The 12,280-nt window shown below is 43.6% G+C and overlaps 1 protein-coding gene across 2 annotated transcripts in view; it reads right to left on the bottom strand.

Moving 5' to 3' along the window:
- Positions 1-980: 980 nt before the first annotated feature.
- The window catches only part of PHIP (pleckstrin homology domain interacting protein), a 546,843-nt gene continuing 535,543 nt past the window's right edge, over positions 981-12,280 (bottom strand). For both annotated transcript variants that reach the window (XM_063916855.1, XM_063916854.1), the window contains 2 exons: positions 3,863-4,027; positions 981-3,347 (listed from right to left, as the gene is read on the bottom strand). In XM_063916855.1, the coding sequence (XP_063772925.1) occupies positions 2,626-3,347; positions 3,863-4,027 (887 nt within the window). In that variant the 3' untranslated portion in view covers positions 981-2,625. The remainder of the gene's footprint in view (positions 3,348-3,862; positions 4,028-12,280) is intronic.

Raw genomic sequence — 12,280 nt, forward strand, 5'->3', positions numbered from 1 at the left:
GGCGGGCGGCCGGAGCGGGCAGATGGAGCGCTGGACGGAGCGGCTGGGGCGGCTATTATGAGCGGCAGTGAGCGGGCGCCTCCAACGGACCCCACACAGCGGGGCGGCAGCCTGCGCTGACCGCCCCGTTTCCCCAGCATACCTTTTGTAGGAGGTCTGCGACGGGCTTCTAAGCTCAGAGTTCTCCGGTCATAGCTGCGACGGGGCTTCTATGTGTAAGCTCCGTCCAGCTCTTGTTCCCTCGTTCATCGGGGCTTCTTTCTGTAAGCTCCGTCCAGCTCTTCTGCCATTTGATCACTCCTTCATGGCTGCGACGGGGCTTCTATGTGTAAGCTCCGTCCAGCTGTTGCAGGAGGCAGTGGGCTGCCTGTGGCTGTGAGGGTGCTCTTTGTGAGGACCGACACGCCATGCGCTGCCCGTGCAGCGGCACTATCCCGGACCCATGTTTTTCCAGAAACTGGGAAGGGATGTGCTATAGTAAAAAGTAAAAATGAAAAATTAATAAAATCTTTCACAAAGTGTGGGAAGTTCCCACAAGCCTTGTTAGTGCTGTGAGCACAGAAAAAACACTAAGGTCGTACACTGAGGTACTCTGGGATATGGAGGGGTGGAGAGTTCTAAATTTAAATATTCAGTGCCTTTGTTTCTGCTAAGCCGTCCATATCCCAAGAGTACTCCAGTGACCCCTAGTGGATGAAAAAGAAATGGGTGAAGTTCGGGGGGGTTCGGATTCCGAGGAACCGAACCCGCTCATCTCTAATATCTACTGAAGTAGCTAAGGTAACATTTTACTTCAGACAGTCGATAGGGAGATATAAGGTTCTATCTGAAAAACAACAGACATATTACACTTACATTTTAGATGTAACACTCTTTTAAAGGGAGACAAATAAGCCAGATTTCAATAAAAATGACTACCAAGAAATATAGTGCTGCAGTGTACGTATCAAATGAATAACAGTTTGCTTTTTTCACAGCAGTGCATTGTTTAATACATTCAGCTAAAATAGACAATTTTATTATACAGGATTTCTGTAGAAAAAAAAAAAAATCCAAGGCACACAAATTAAATGATATTTTGCTCAAAATTTCTATTTACTCTTGTCAGTGTGGTAGAAATACCAAGGAACAGCATTAATGAAAAATAAAACAGTGTGCATTGACATTACTTTATAAAATCAAAACTACATGAAAAATGGATTGACCTTTAAGTAACCTACCTAACCTTTAAAATCAAACTACACATTAACATTTTAAAATTTAGTTTTCAATTCTAGGTCTGCCTAAAAAAAACATGTAAAAGTTTTGATACCTGGATTATAAAAATGCTGTGTTACATTTACATGTGTACACATGTACATGTTTTATTATGTACACATTTTTGCAGTTAAGCACGTTGGAATAAACATTTACGGAAGGTAGTTTCCCAAAGTAGCAGTACAATTTCAAACCATAAAACATTCACAATACTGATTATCACAATATGTTGCCAATAAACATAAAAAAGCTTTTATTTTAAAGCCACATTCCAATATACATTTTGTTAAATATAAATGTAGTCATGTTTTTTTCTCCTCTTGTCTAGACAGGAAGGATCTATGATAAAACAAACTTTAGGAATAATAAGAAAGTTCTGATTTTGTTATACACGTAAAAAAAAATAAAAAAAAAAATCTAGGCAACATGATGAAAGCAATAATCAGTATTTCTAAAACTCACATTTACTGGAAATTCCCAGTAAGTGGGAAACACCAAAACAAAAACAAAAAAAAATATATATATATTTTTCATTTAACTCTCAAGCTATTACAGTTTTGACCATTTTAAAATGTCTCTTGAAAGAACCCTGCCACTGCAATTTATTAACAAAAGTACCAAAACAAGAGAAGTGAGCACAGCTTACAGGATTGTGAAAGTAATATACAAGTTGTTTGTATACCTGTTATATACACAAAGATTGTGCGCTATTCTGACACAAATTGTAGGCTTTAGCTGCATTCAGTCTCAGTCTTTGGCACACTAATCTGATTTATTGATATTAGAATCATGGTCTGAAAAATTAGACAAATGAAATATTTTCCAATGTGGATATATAAGTATATATAAATATACATTGGTATACGTATATATAATATTTTTCACTGCCTATGTAATAAGATAACGCACAATGACTACTAAGATTATGTATTTTGTGCCCCACTTTAGAGGTAACATTTAGTAACTTTATATTTGTCTGTGCTAGGACATTTCCCTCAGCCATTTACCAGTGTCCGCATACCCCCCAAACCAATGGCAATTCTGCAATTAATTAAATGTACCATCAGGAGTCAAATATCTATTCAGTTGATATTGAAGGTCTTTTTATAGTCATCTGTGCAGAATCCAAGAATGCATTTTACAAGCTGTTCAATGTGGCTGCACTGAGCAAAGTTTGGCCTAAACTTTCTTAAACTGAGAGCGACACATACTGAATGCTTAAACCTAATCCATAGGCAATAAATAGCAAACTTTAAAAATAAAACAAATCTGACAAAAAATGTCTTTCCCTTCCCCCAGAAGCATTTTCAATCCTTTATAGCAGCAGAAAATTACATGTTCTTTATTAAAGCTGCATTTCGAGTAAGTTTACCAGCCTATTAAATTTGCTTTTGCTTTCTCTGTTAATTTCCGTACTCTTCCTCTGCTTGAGGTTCCAAACGTTAAAGAAGTGTCTTCAAATAGCAATTGCCTCTGTTCCTCTTCAGAATCCTCTTCATTGTAAAAGGCAGTCCTCCTTCCCTGATTTCTAGTTCTCATTTGGGATTCCGAATGGTTAAGTCCTTCAGATGCATCTGTAGATATGTCCATCGGCTCTTCAGGCCTTCTACATTTACTTCTGGTTTGTATTTTGACATTTTCTTCTCTTTCAAATTGTGATTCAGTGTTGACTGGTAAAAAGGGAGGGGGAGGGGAAGGAGTTGCCTCCGGTGGCACAGTTTTTACTTTTGGTTTCCTACCTCTCCGTTTTTTGGGCACCTCATTCTCACTCTTAATGTTCAAATCTGTATGAGTATTGCACGAGGAAGAAGTAGGCTGTTCCTTAATCTTTTTGAGTGTGTTAAGAACAGGTTGAGGAGTGTTCTGGGGTACAATTTGCTGCTGGTCATCATTTCTTGGATATTTTGGCTTTCGTCCTCTTTTCTTAGGTACAACTTGAACAGTATTGTTGGAGTCATTGTTACTGTTATTATTAAGGATAATCTTCGGTTTACGGCCAGGGCGCCCCTTCACAGCGGGCTTGTTGGGAAGGCTGCTGTGTCCATTGACCTTAACATTTGTTGGTGGCAATATGTCACCTTTTCTTTCAGCTGCAACACATTGACACATTAAAAGACATTACTTCATGTGCTATAAACATCCACACCAGTGTAAAAGTTACAGATGTGTCCTTTACTATGTTACTGCAGGAGGTTGCGTTCTGTAGCGTTGCCGCATAGCACAGCCTCTGCAGCCACCGTGCCCCTATTGTCTGTTATTAGCAGGAGCGTACGTACGCACCTACCATTCCCCTGCTAAAGCAGCGGGCAGTGGAAGCACAGGCTCCAGCTACCCATGCTAGATACCTTACACCAATTTCCTCTATCGATGGGCACCATTGCTCCCACTACCAGTTACTCTCTCCAGCTCCCACAGCTCACTGTGCTGTGAGTAGGAGTGTGCGTACGCTCTACGTTTATACGCTATGCCGCAATTTAAAGCCCGCAATGCAAACACTTCACGGGCAATAACATGTAAGAACATATCTGTATGATGACCTCTACACTTTAGGACTTTTTAAGGCTAAACTTTCTCTTCCAAATTAGTTTTGGATTTAGACAGCTACCTTGAGATGGGCTGGACAACCCTTTCATCCTACGCTTCAGTGGTTTCTCTTTCTCCAGGTTTTCTTTGTGTATACTGTTCTTTGCCAGATGACTGACTGTGGGCTGGCTGGCACTAGCTGTTGCTGCCAGACTCCTCGGATGTTTTATGGAGTTTTCTAGTACTGCTATTGGACAAAAGAAAAAACAGAAGTCAGGAGTATTCTCCACACAAAAACTGTACATGATTTGCATACATATACTAAAATATATGCAGTGTACTGTTTATAAAGAAGGCAGGGTGGCATTTACCCCTTGGGTTAGTGTCCTTGGTACAATATGAGTGCCGTGCATTTCTCTCAGATTCCTGCCTGGAGTCAATGTATTCAGAGCAGCCATTACTGCCATTTATATTGAGGACAGCAAATTGGGTAGGCCATGTTTGGAGATTAAGTTGGCCAGCCTTACTAAAATTCATAAGCATGGGAAGCCAGAGTATGGCAGCAGCAATGCCTTTATGGAAGAAGAAACATTGAGAAAAACTAAGAAAAAAAAAGAGGATTTTGGTACTTACCAGATAAATCCTTTTCTTTGAATCAACAGGGGGCACTGGAGTACTCTTGTGATATGGATGGGGTGTTAGCAGGGATAGGCACATTTAAATATTAGTAACCCTTCACCCCCTCTACACTCCTAAGGTACCTCAGTGTGTTTTTTTACTGAGCCTAACAGGAGCGATAGAGAGGATAAACAATGGAGAATTACATATAACATAACGGACAACGATAAAGTTGACACATAACATAACGGACAAATAAAAAAGTTGACAATAGATGACAATCCCTTAATATTTGAACAAGTCGGTGAGAATGTGTTACCATAAAATCCTCTGAATTTAGCACTAGTCAGGTGAAACTGCTCTGGGTGGGTGTCCAGTGCCCCTGTGGATTAAAAGAAAAAAGGATTTATCTGGTAAGTACCACAATCCTATTTTATTTTTCATCCACTAGGGGTCACTGCAGTACTCTTGGGACATACCAAAGTTTCCCCCTTGGGCGGGAGAGCTGTTGGCACCTGTAATACTAGATGGCCAAAGCTAGACGGTGATGGCGCAAACGTATCAAACTTGTAAAAGCACACAAACGTGTGCACTGATGACCATGCAGCCACACGCCAAAGCTGCGTCATAGAAGCTCCACGACCTGCTGCCCATGACGTTCCCTCAGAACATGTGGAATGTGCTGAAACGGTTGCAGGCGGTTGTAGACTTCCCTGAAAGTAATCCTGACGAATGGTCAGCTTAATCCATCTAGCCAAAGTCTGTTTGGAAGATGACTAAAAAAAATCTAAAACCAGATTCACGTCCCATGGCGCTGTAGGTCATATAAACGGCGGTTGAACTCTAAGGACACCTTGCAGGAAAGTGTGAACTGTTGGCAAAAGAGCCAAATGCCTTTGAAAGAAAATTGACAAGGCAGAGGCCTGCACCTTTAGTGTAGCTATACATAGTCCTCCATCTAATACTGTCTGTAAAAATAGCAAGACACAGGATAACTTGAAAGAAGATGTCGGAAACTTCCGAGCTTCACACTAACCTATATAAGCTCGCCAAATCTTGTGATAATGAGCTGCTGTAACTGGCTTCCTAGCACGTAACATGGTTGGTATAACAGACTCTGGAATGCCCTCTCATCTTAAGAGAGCGGTTTCAACAGCCACCCCGTCAAACGCAGCTGCGCTAAAATCAGGGTAAAGGAATGGACCCTGTTGTAGTAGGTCTGGACGTAGCGGAAACGGCCATGGATCGTCTGCGAGTAGCCCCCGGAGATCCGAGAACCACGCTCTCCAAGGCCAATGAGGCGACACTAGTATGACGGTTGTGGATTCTCTTTTAGTTTGCTTTAGCAACAAAGGAAGCAGCGGAAATGGTGGAAACAGATACACAAGGCTGTACGGCCATGCTATTGTGTGAGCATCCACTGCCACGGCCTTTGGATCTCTTGTTCTGCACACATACTGGGGTGTTTGATGATTTTGGCGAGATTCCATTAGATCCACCTGTAGGGTAACCCCACCGCTGGACCAACATCTCGAACACCTCTGGATTTAAAGCCCATTTTCCTGGATGAAAATCCTGACGGTTTAAATAATCTGCTTCCCAGTTGTCCACTCCTGGAATAAACACTGCCGACAATATCACCTGGTGATGCTCGGCTCAATTCAGGATTCGAGCAACTTGTCGCATAGCCATGCAACTTTGCGTCCCTACTTGTTTGTTGATGTATGCAACTGCCATCGCGTTGTCTGACTGAACCTGAACAGTCAGACTGGAGCCTGTGAACTGCCTGTCTCAGCGCATGGTAAATTGCCCCGAGTTCCAGGACATTTATTGACCGTAATCTTTCTCGGTCTGACAATAGACCCTGAAGCTGACAATGTAGGACCACTGTTCCCCAACCTCCAAAACTTGCGTCCGTCATCAGAATTATTCAATTCCAGACTCCAAAACTTTTTCCTGCGGTGAGATTGTGTATGTGGAGCCGTCAGAGTAGTGATACTCTGGCCCCTGGAGACAACCGCACCACCTGATGAATTTGTAGATGAGACCCTGACCACTGTGCGAGAAGATCCAGTTGAAAAGGACGCGAGTTCAAGAGACATCACCGTCTTTCCTAACAGTTGAATGCACCGAGACTGTGCGTGGTTTGAGCACTAACTGTACCAGATGACGAATACTTTGTGCTTCCTGTTTTGGCAGGTAAATTCATTGATTCACCGTATCCAGAATCATTCCTAGGAATTAAATTCTTTGAGAGGGGACCAGGCTTGATTCCTTGACGCTGACGATCCAACCATGCTGAACTAGTACATTGTACGTCAGTAAGGATGTTGAGACGGAGCCTTAATGAGAAGGTTGTCTAAGTACGGAATCATTATCACTCCCAGGGATCGGAGATGAGCCATCATCACAGGCATCTCCTCCATGAATACCCGAGGGGCTGATAAGGGGTCAAATGGTAGTTCCTGAAATTGATAATGGTTTTGTTGTACTGTAACCTTAAGTACACCTGATGTGGTGGCCAATTTGGAATGTATAATTACGCATCCTTGAGATCCAGCGAAATCATGAATTCCTGTGGTTGTAAACCTGCAATCACTGATCGCAGGGATTCCATCTTCAATCTGTAGTAAGTGACGTACTGATTGAGCCCCTTTAGGTTCAATATTGGTCTGTCTGAGCCGTCCGGCTTTGGTACTACAAAAAGATTGGAATAATAACCTTGACCCTGTTGGTGAACTTGAACCTGAATCAAAACTGCTGAATCTACGAGAGATTGACTTGGGGTCTGCAGAACCGCCTTTTTGTCTCCTGACACAGGCAGGCCTGTCTTGAAAAACCACCTTGGTGGTAGACAATCGCACTCAATTTTGTAACCTTTCAACACTAAATTGTGGATCCACCCATTTGTGAGTGTCTGAAAGCATGCTAAGTGAAATATCTGAAGGCATGCTCCCACAACTGAAGATCCGAGATGGGCTGGAAGCCAGTCATGCCACTGGCTTGTCAGCGGCCTTTGTGTCCTGACGACGGTTAGTGGTTTGTTGAAAACCATATCCTCTACCATGTCTACTCTCCTGTAGCACGGCCTCAAAAGGGCCGAGGTCTAAAAGATTTGAACGCTGGTCCAGCGTATTTTCGTTTAGGAATTGGTGTGGGCAATGGAAGGAAAACCGACTTTCCACCCAGTAGCCTGAGAAATCCATTTGTCCAATTGAGGACCAAATAACATTGCCAGTGTAAGGCAATGTACATAGAAGCTGTATACAGGGACCTTATATCCCTGATCTCCCCGCCGTGCTGCTGTGGTTGTAGCCCCCCACTGCTATTAGTATCAGTGATCTCCCTCCTCAGCGTTACACAGGCAGGGAGTGCTGGCGGGCCATGGCAGCAGAGCGGTCCGCAGTCGTTTTTTGTGCAGGGTGAGGCGAGCAGCGGCAGCCATGGAGCTGCGCACAGGGAGATAAGAGCCGCGGCGGCCGCTTGTTCTAGACACATGGAGCTGTCTGCGGCTCCTCCCGGCTCCCGGTGTGCAGGGAGTCGAGACGCGGCAGCCGCTGAAGCTATACGCGGCTGCTGCTACAGGACGGTGGCTGGTGGCTAGCGGAAGCTAACCACATGAGGAACCTGGGAAGCGGCGGCCTCATGGCTGCCTCCTGGGCTGGGGTAGACCAATATGTATTATACTATACACGAAACATGAAGTCCTCCCCATGGTGGGGCGGCAGCATGAGCTGACAGCCCCGCTCCCCCAGCAATGCAATAGGAAGTGGCGGCAGTGTGAGCTGCAAGACCGCTCATTAAATGTGTCCCATAGGAGGATATGACGGGGCTTCTCTTCTTAAGATCTGTCCAGCTCCTTCTACAGCCTCAGGCTAGATTCAGCTACTGTTGATTTGTGGTCTATGGCGGGGCTCCTCTCCTGAGCACTGACAAGCCAAGTGCTGCAATCTGCAGCCTCCACAATCCTGGACCCACGCTTAATAATCTGGGAAGGGATTGGGTGTAAAAATAAAAATCTGTCAAAAATAGAAGTATAGTGTGGAGAACTGTCCACGTGTGCCTTCCTGGCGAGGCACAAAAAACCCACTGAGGTACATTGGGAGTATGGAGGGGGTGGAGGGTTACCAATTTAAATGTGCCTATCCCTGCGAACGCCCGTCCATATCCCAAGAGTACTCCAGTGACCCCTAGTGGATGAAAAAGAAATGCCTGCTTTGTCCTGTACCTGCTGCACTGTGGTTCGATCAGCTCAAACATGTGGTGTATAATACACATGTATTGAGTATCTCCACCTGACATGACTGAGCAGAATTATGGGACACACTGAGACCACTACCTCTTTACATCCTTAGTTTCACTTAGCCAGAAGGACTCCTTCCTCCTGTATAAAAATCTCCACACCACAGTTTAATACAACTAAGTTCATACTGAAAGGCTCTAAATAGAACTTAGCTGTAATAGTTTCAATTACTGGTATTTTTCATTTAGTTTTTCTTTTATATATTTAAATACAATTCAAAACAACTGCTGTAGGAATAAACCTTTAAATTCATCTACTAATGCATTTCTCATTATTGTAATAGTGCTTTTTTGCACAGTATGAAAAATGCATAGGAATTCACAATGTCAGTCAATATTCTCTATGCATGCATAACCCACAGTTACCTTGGCTTTTATTCTGTGTGTTGGATGTAAATCACAGCACCTGCTGTGTGAATTATTTCCAGGAATTATTATTCTGTGCATATGTATCATCTATTATCTTGTATTCTGGATGCAATTCTTATAACCTGTTTTTAATTCTTCATTCTCATGACCTGCTTTTTATTCTGTATGTAAGGGTAGGTACACAATTAACATATTAAATTTTTCCCAATACATTTAAATGTTTATTATATATATATATATATATATATATATATATATATATATATATATATTAGTAATAGGCACTCCAATGTAGGTGATAATAACCACAGTGCCCTCCTCAGGTTAAATACACACGGAGAGGTCCCCTGGGTGGGAGTATGGCAATCCCCCCAATAGCAAATCAGGAACCAGGCGGCACTCGTTGGATTTGATGAAAAAGATTATGTATTCAAAGTGGCAAAAAGCATGATAGAAAACAGACGTTTCAACGCCACGCAGAGCGTTTTTCTCAAGGTGACATGCTGTGAACAGAAAAAATAAATGTAGAGCAGCCCTCAGAGTCCAACCGTCTAATCTTACTATAATCATTAATGATTATAGTAAGATTAGACGGTTGGACTCTGAGGGCTGCTCTACATTTATTTTTTCTGTTACGGATCTGTATATATTTAATGTTTTGTATGTTTTTGATTTTTTTTACACCTTGCAAGTGATTTCTTTGGGATCTATATTGTTTAGTAGATATAGTAGTCCACGGCAGGGACGCCTGTCAGGCATACCTCAGTCCCGTCTCACTAAGGTCTGTATGAGCGCTGGGATCTCATCATTGTTATAACTAGATTATGGCTATTGGTGAGTTTGAGTAATGAGAAGCCAGTGTGTATCCCGGTTGCCTAGGTGATTTCCTATGCATGCGCTGGATTGGCTCACGAGTGCGGCCTGGCTACGTCATGCGGAAGTACTGTGCTCCCGTGACGATTGCCGGGACCGGAAGTGCGTTCCACCGCAGACTGAATGCGTTCCACGATAGGAACTTCCGGCCTTGAACGGTGTGGACGTGACTAGAAACAGGTGATGGTGCCTTATTCCGACAGGTGAGTGGGATTATGAGGTTGTTGGCAGGCGTCAGGCTGTGGATAAATAGCAGTGTTTGGCTCAGTGTTAGTTTGGATGCCCTTGAGGAAGGTGGTGACATCGAAACGGCTGTTGGGCAGAGGGGATTTGGATTCTCCTTTAACCAGAGGGACATGTGATGTATCATGTTTATCCTAACTTGAAGATAATGTGATTATAATTCTGACTGTTGCCATGCTGAAATAGAGCACTTTATGAATTTGCTACTGGTGGTGTGCTGGTTTCCTTCTTGAAAATAGGATTTTAATACCTACCGGTAAATCCTTTTCTCTTAGTCCGTAGAGGATGCTGGGGTCACTTCAAGAACCATGGGGTATAGACGGGATCCGCAGGAGACATGGGCACTTTAAGACTTTTAAAGGGTGTGACCTAGCTCCTCCCTCTACGCCCCTCCTCCAGACTCCAGTTTAAGGAAACTGTGCCCAGGGAGATGGACATTTCGAGGAAAAGGATTTATTGTTAAACCACGGTGAGCATCTTACCATCCCACACCTCAAGCATGCCGCAGAACGTGGCATTCAATAGAACACAAGCCAACAGCATGAAGAATTTTCAGCACTATGCTGACAAAAACCGTAACACAACCTGTGTGAAACTACAACCAATAACTGCAGATACAGTACGCACTGGGACGGGCGCCCAGCATCCTCTACGGACTAAGAGAAACGGATTTACCGGTAGGTATTAAAATCCTATTTTCTCATATGTCCTAGAGGATGCTGGGGTCACTTCAAGAACCATGGGGTTTATACCAAAGCTCTAGAACGGGCGGGAGAGTTACGGATGACTCTACAGCACCGATTTACCAAATTTAATCATCATCGGCCAAGGTGTCAAACTTGTAGAACTTTGCAAATGTGTTTGACCACGACCAAGTAGCTGCTCGGCAAAGTTGCAATGCCGAGACCCCCTGGACAGCCGCCCAGGATGAGCCCACCTTTCTAGTAGAATGGGCTTTCACCGATACCGGTAACGGCAATCCAGCCGTGGAATGAGCGTGCTGAATGGTGTTCCAATTCCAGCATGCAATGATCGGCTTGGAAGCAGGACACCCAACCTTGTTGGGAGCATACAGGACAAACAGAGCCGCTGTTTTCCTAATCTGAGCCGTTTTGGCAACATAAATCTTCAAAGCTCTGACTACATCCAGAGATTTTGACTGAGCAAAGACGTCAGAAGCCACAGGCACCACAATAGGTTGGTTGATGTGGAAAGGGTAAATCACCTTCGGTAGAAATTGCTGACGTGTCCTCAATTCAGCTCTATCTTTCTGGAAGATCAAATAAGGGCTCTTGTGAGACAAGGCCGCTAACTCAGACACCTGCCCTGCAGATGCCAAGGCCAATAGGATGACCACTTTCCAAGTGAGGAATTTCAACTCCACCTTCCGGAAGGGTGTAAACCAATGTGATTGAAGGAACTGCACCACCACATTACGATCCCAGGGTGCCCCTGGAGGCACAAATGAAGGTTGGACACGCAACACGCCTTTCACGCAAAACTGAACTTCCGGAAGGGAAGCTAATGGTTTCAGAAAGAAAATTGCCAATGCTGAAAACTGGCCAATAATGGAGTCCAACTGCAGTCTGCATTTCCCCCAGCCTGTAGGAAGCGGAGAAAAACGCCCTAACTGAAACACTTCCGTTGAAACGTTCTTGGATTCAAGAACAACAAATAGGTATCACTTATCCGGCGCTGTGATCTGTAAATCTGCCAAAGTAATGTTTGTCAGGCACACTTCCGGAATGGTATTTGGTTATGTCCGGATATTATGTAAGGAAAAAAAGGGGTTCATATAGTGAAGTACATTATAGACACCTTTTAATATACATATAAATACATAGACAAAAAAAATCCTGCTCCACATAAAACAAATGAACAGCACAGTTCATCCGGCACAGGTGCAGTGAGTGCAATTACCAGAATTGTGGCTCAAATCAGCAAAAATGTAGGTGAGTCCCGGGCACCCTTGATGTAAAGCAATGCTGCAACCAGTCATCCGGCATCACCGTCACACATCAGTCCTGGGTGTTCTCTGCTGTCACCTCCGACGCGTTTCCACCCCGATCTGGGGTCTTTTTCAAGGAGAATGTAA

The sequence above is a fragment of the Pseudophryne corroboree genome, chromosome 4 (assembly GCF_028390025.1).
Source record: "Pseudophryne corroboree isolate aPseCor3 chromosome 4, aPseCor3.hap2, whole genome shotgun sequence".
NCBI classification, from domain to species: domain Eukaryota; kingdom Metazoa; phylum Chordata; class Amphibia; order Anura; family Myobatrachidae; genus Pseudophryne; species Pseudophryne corroboree.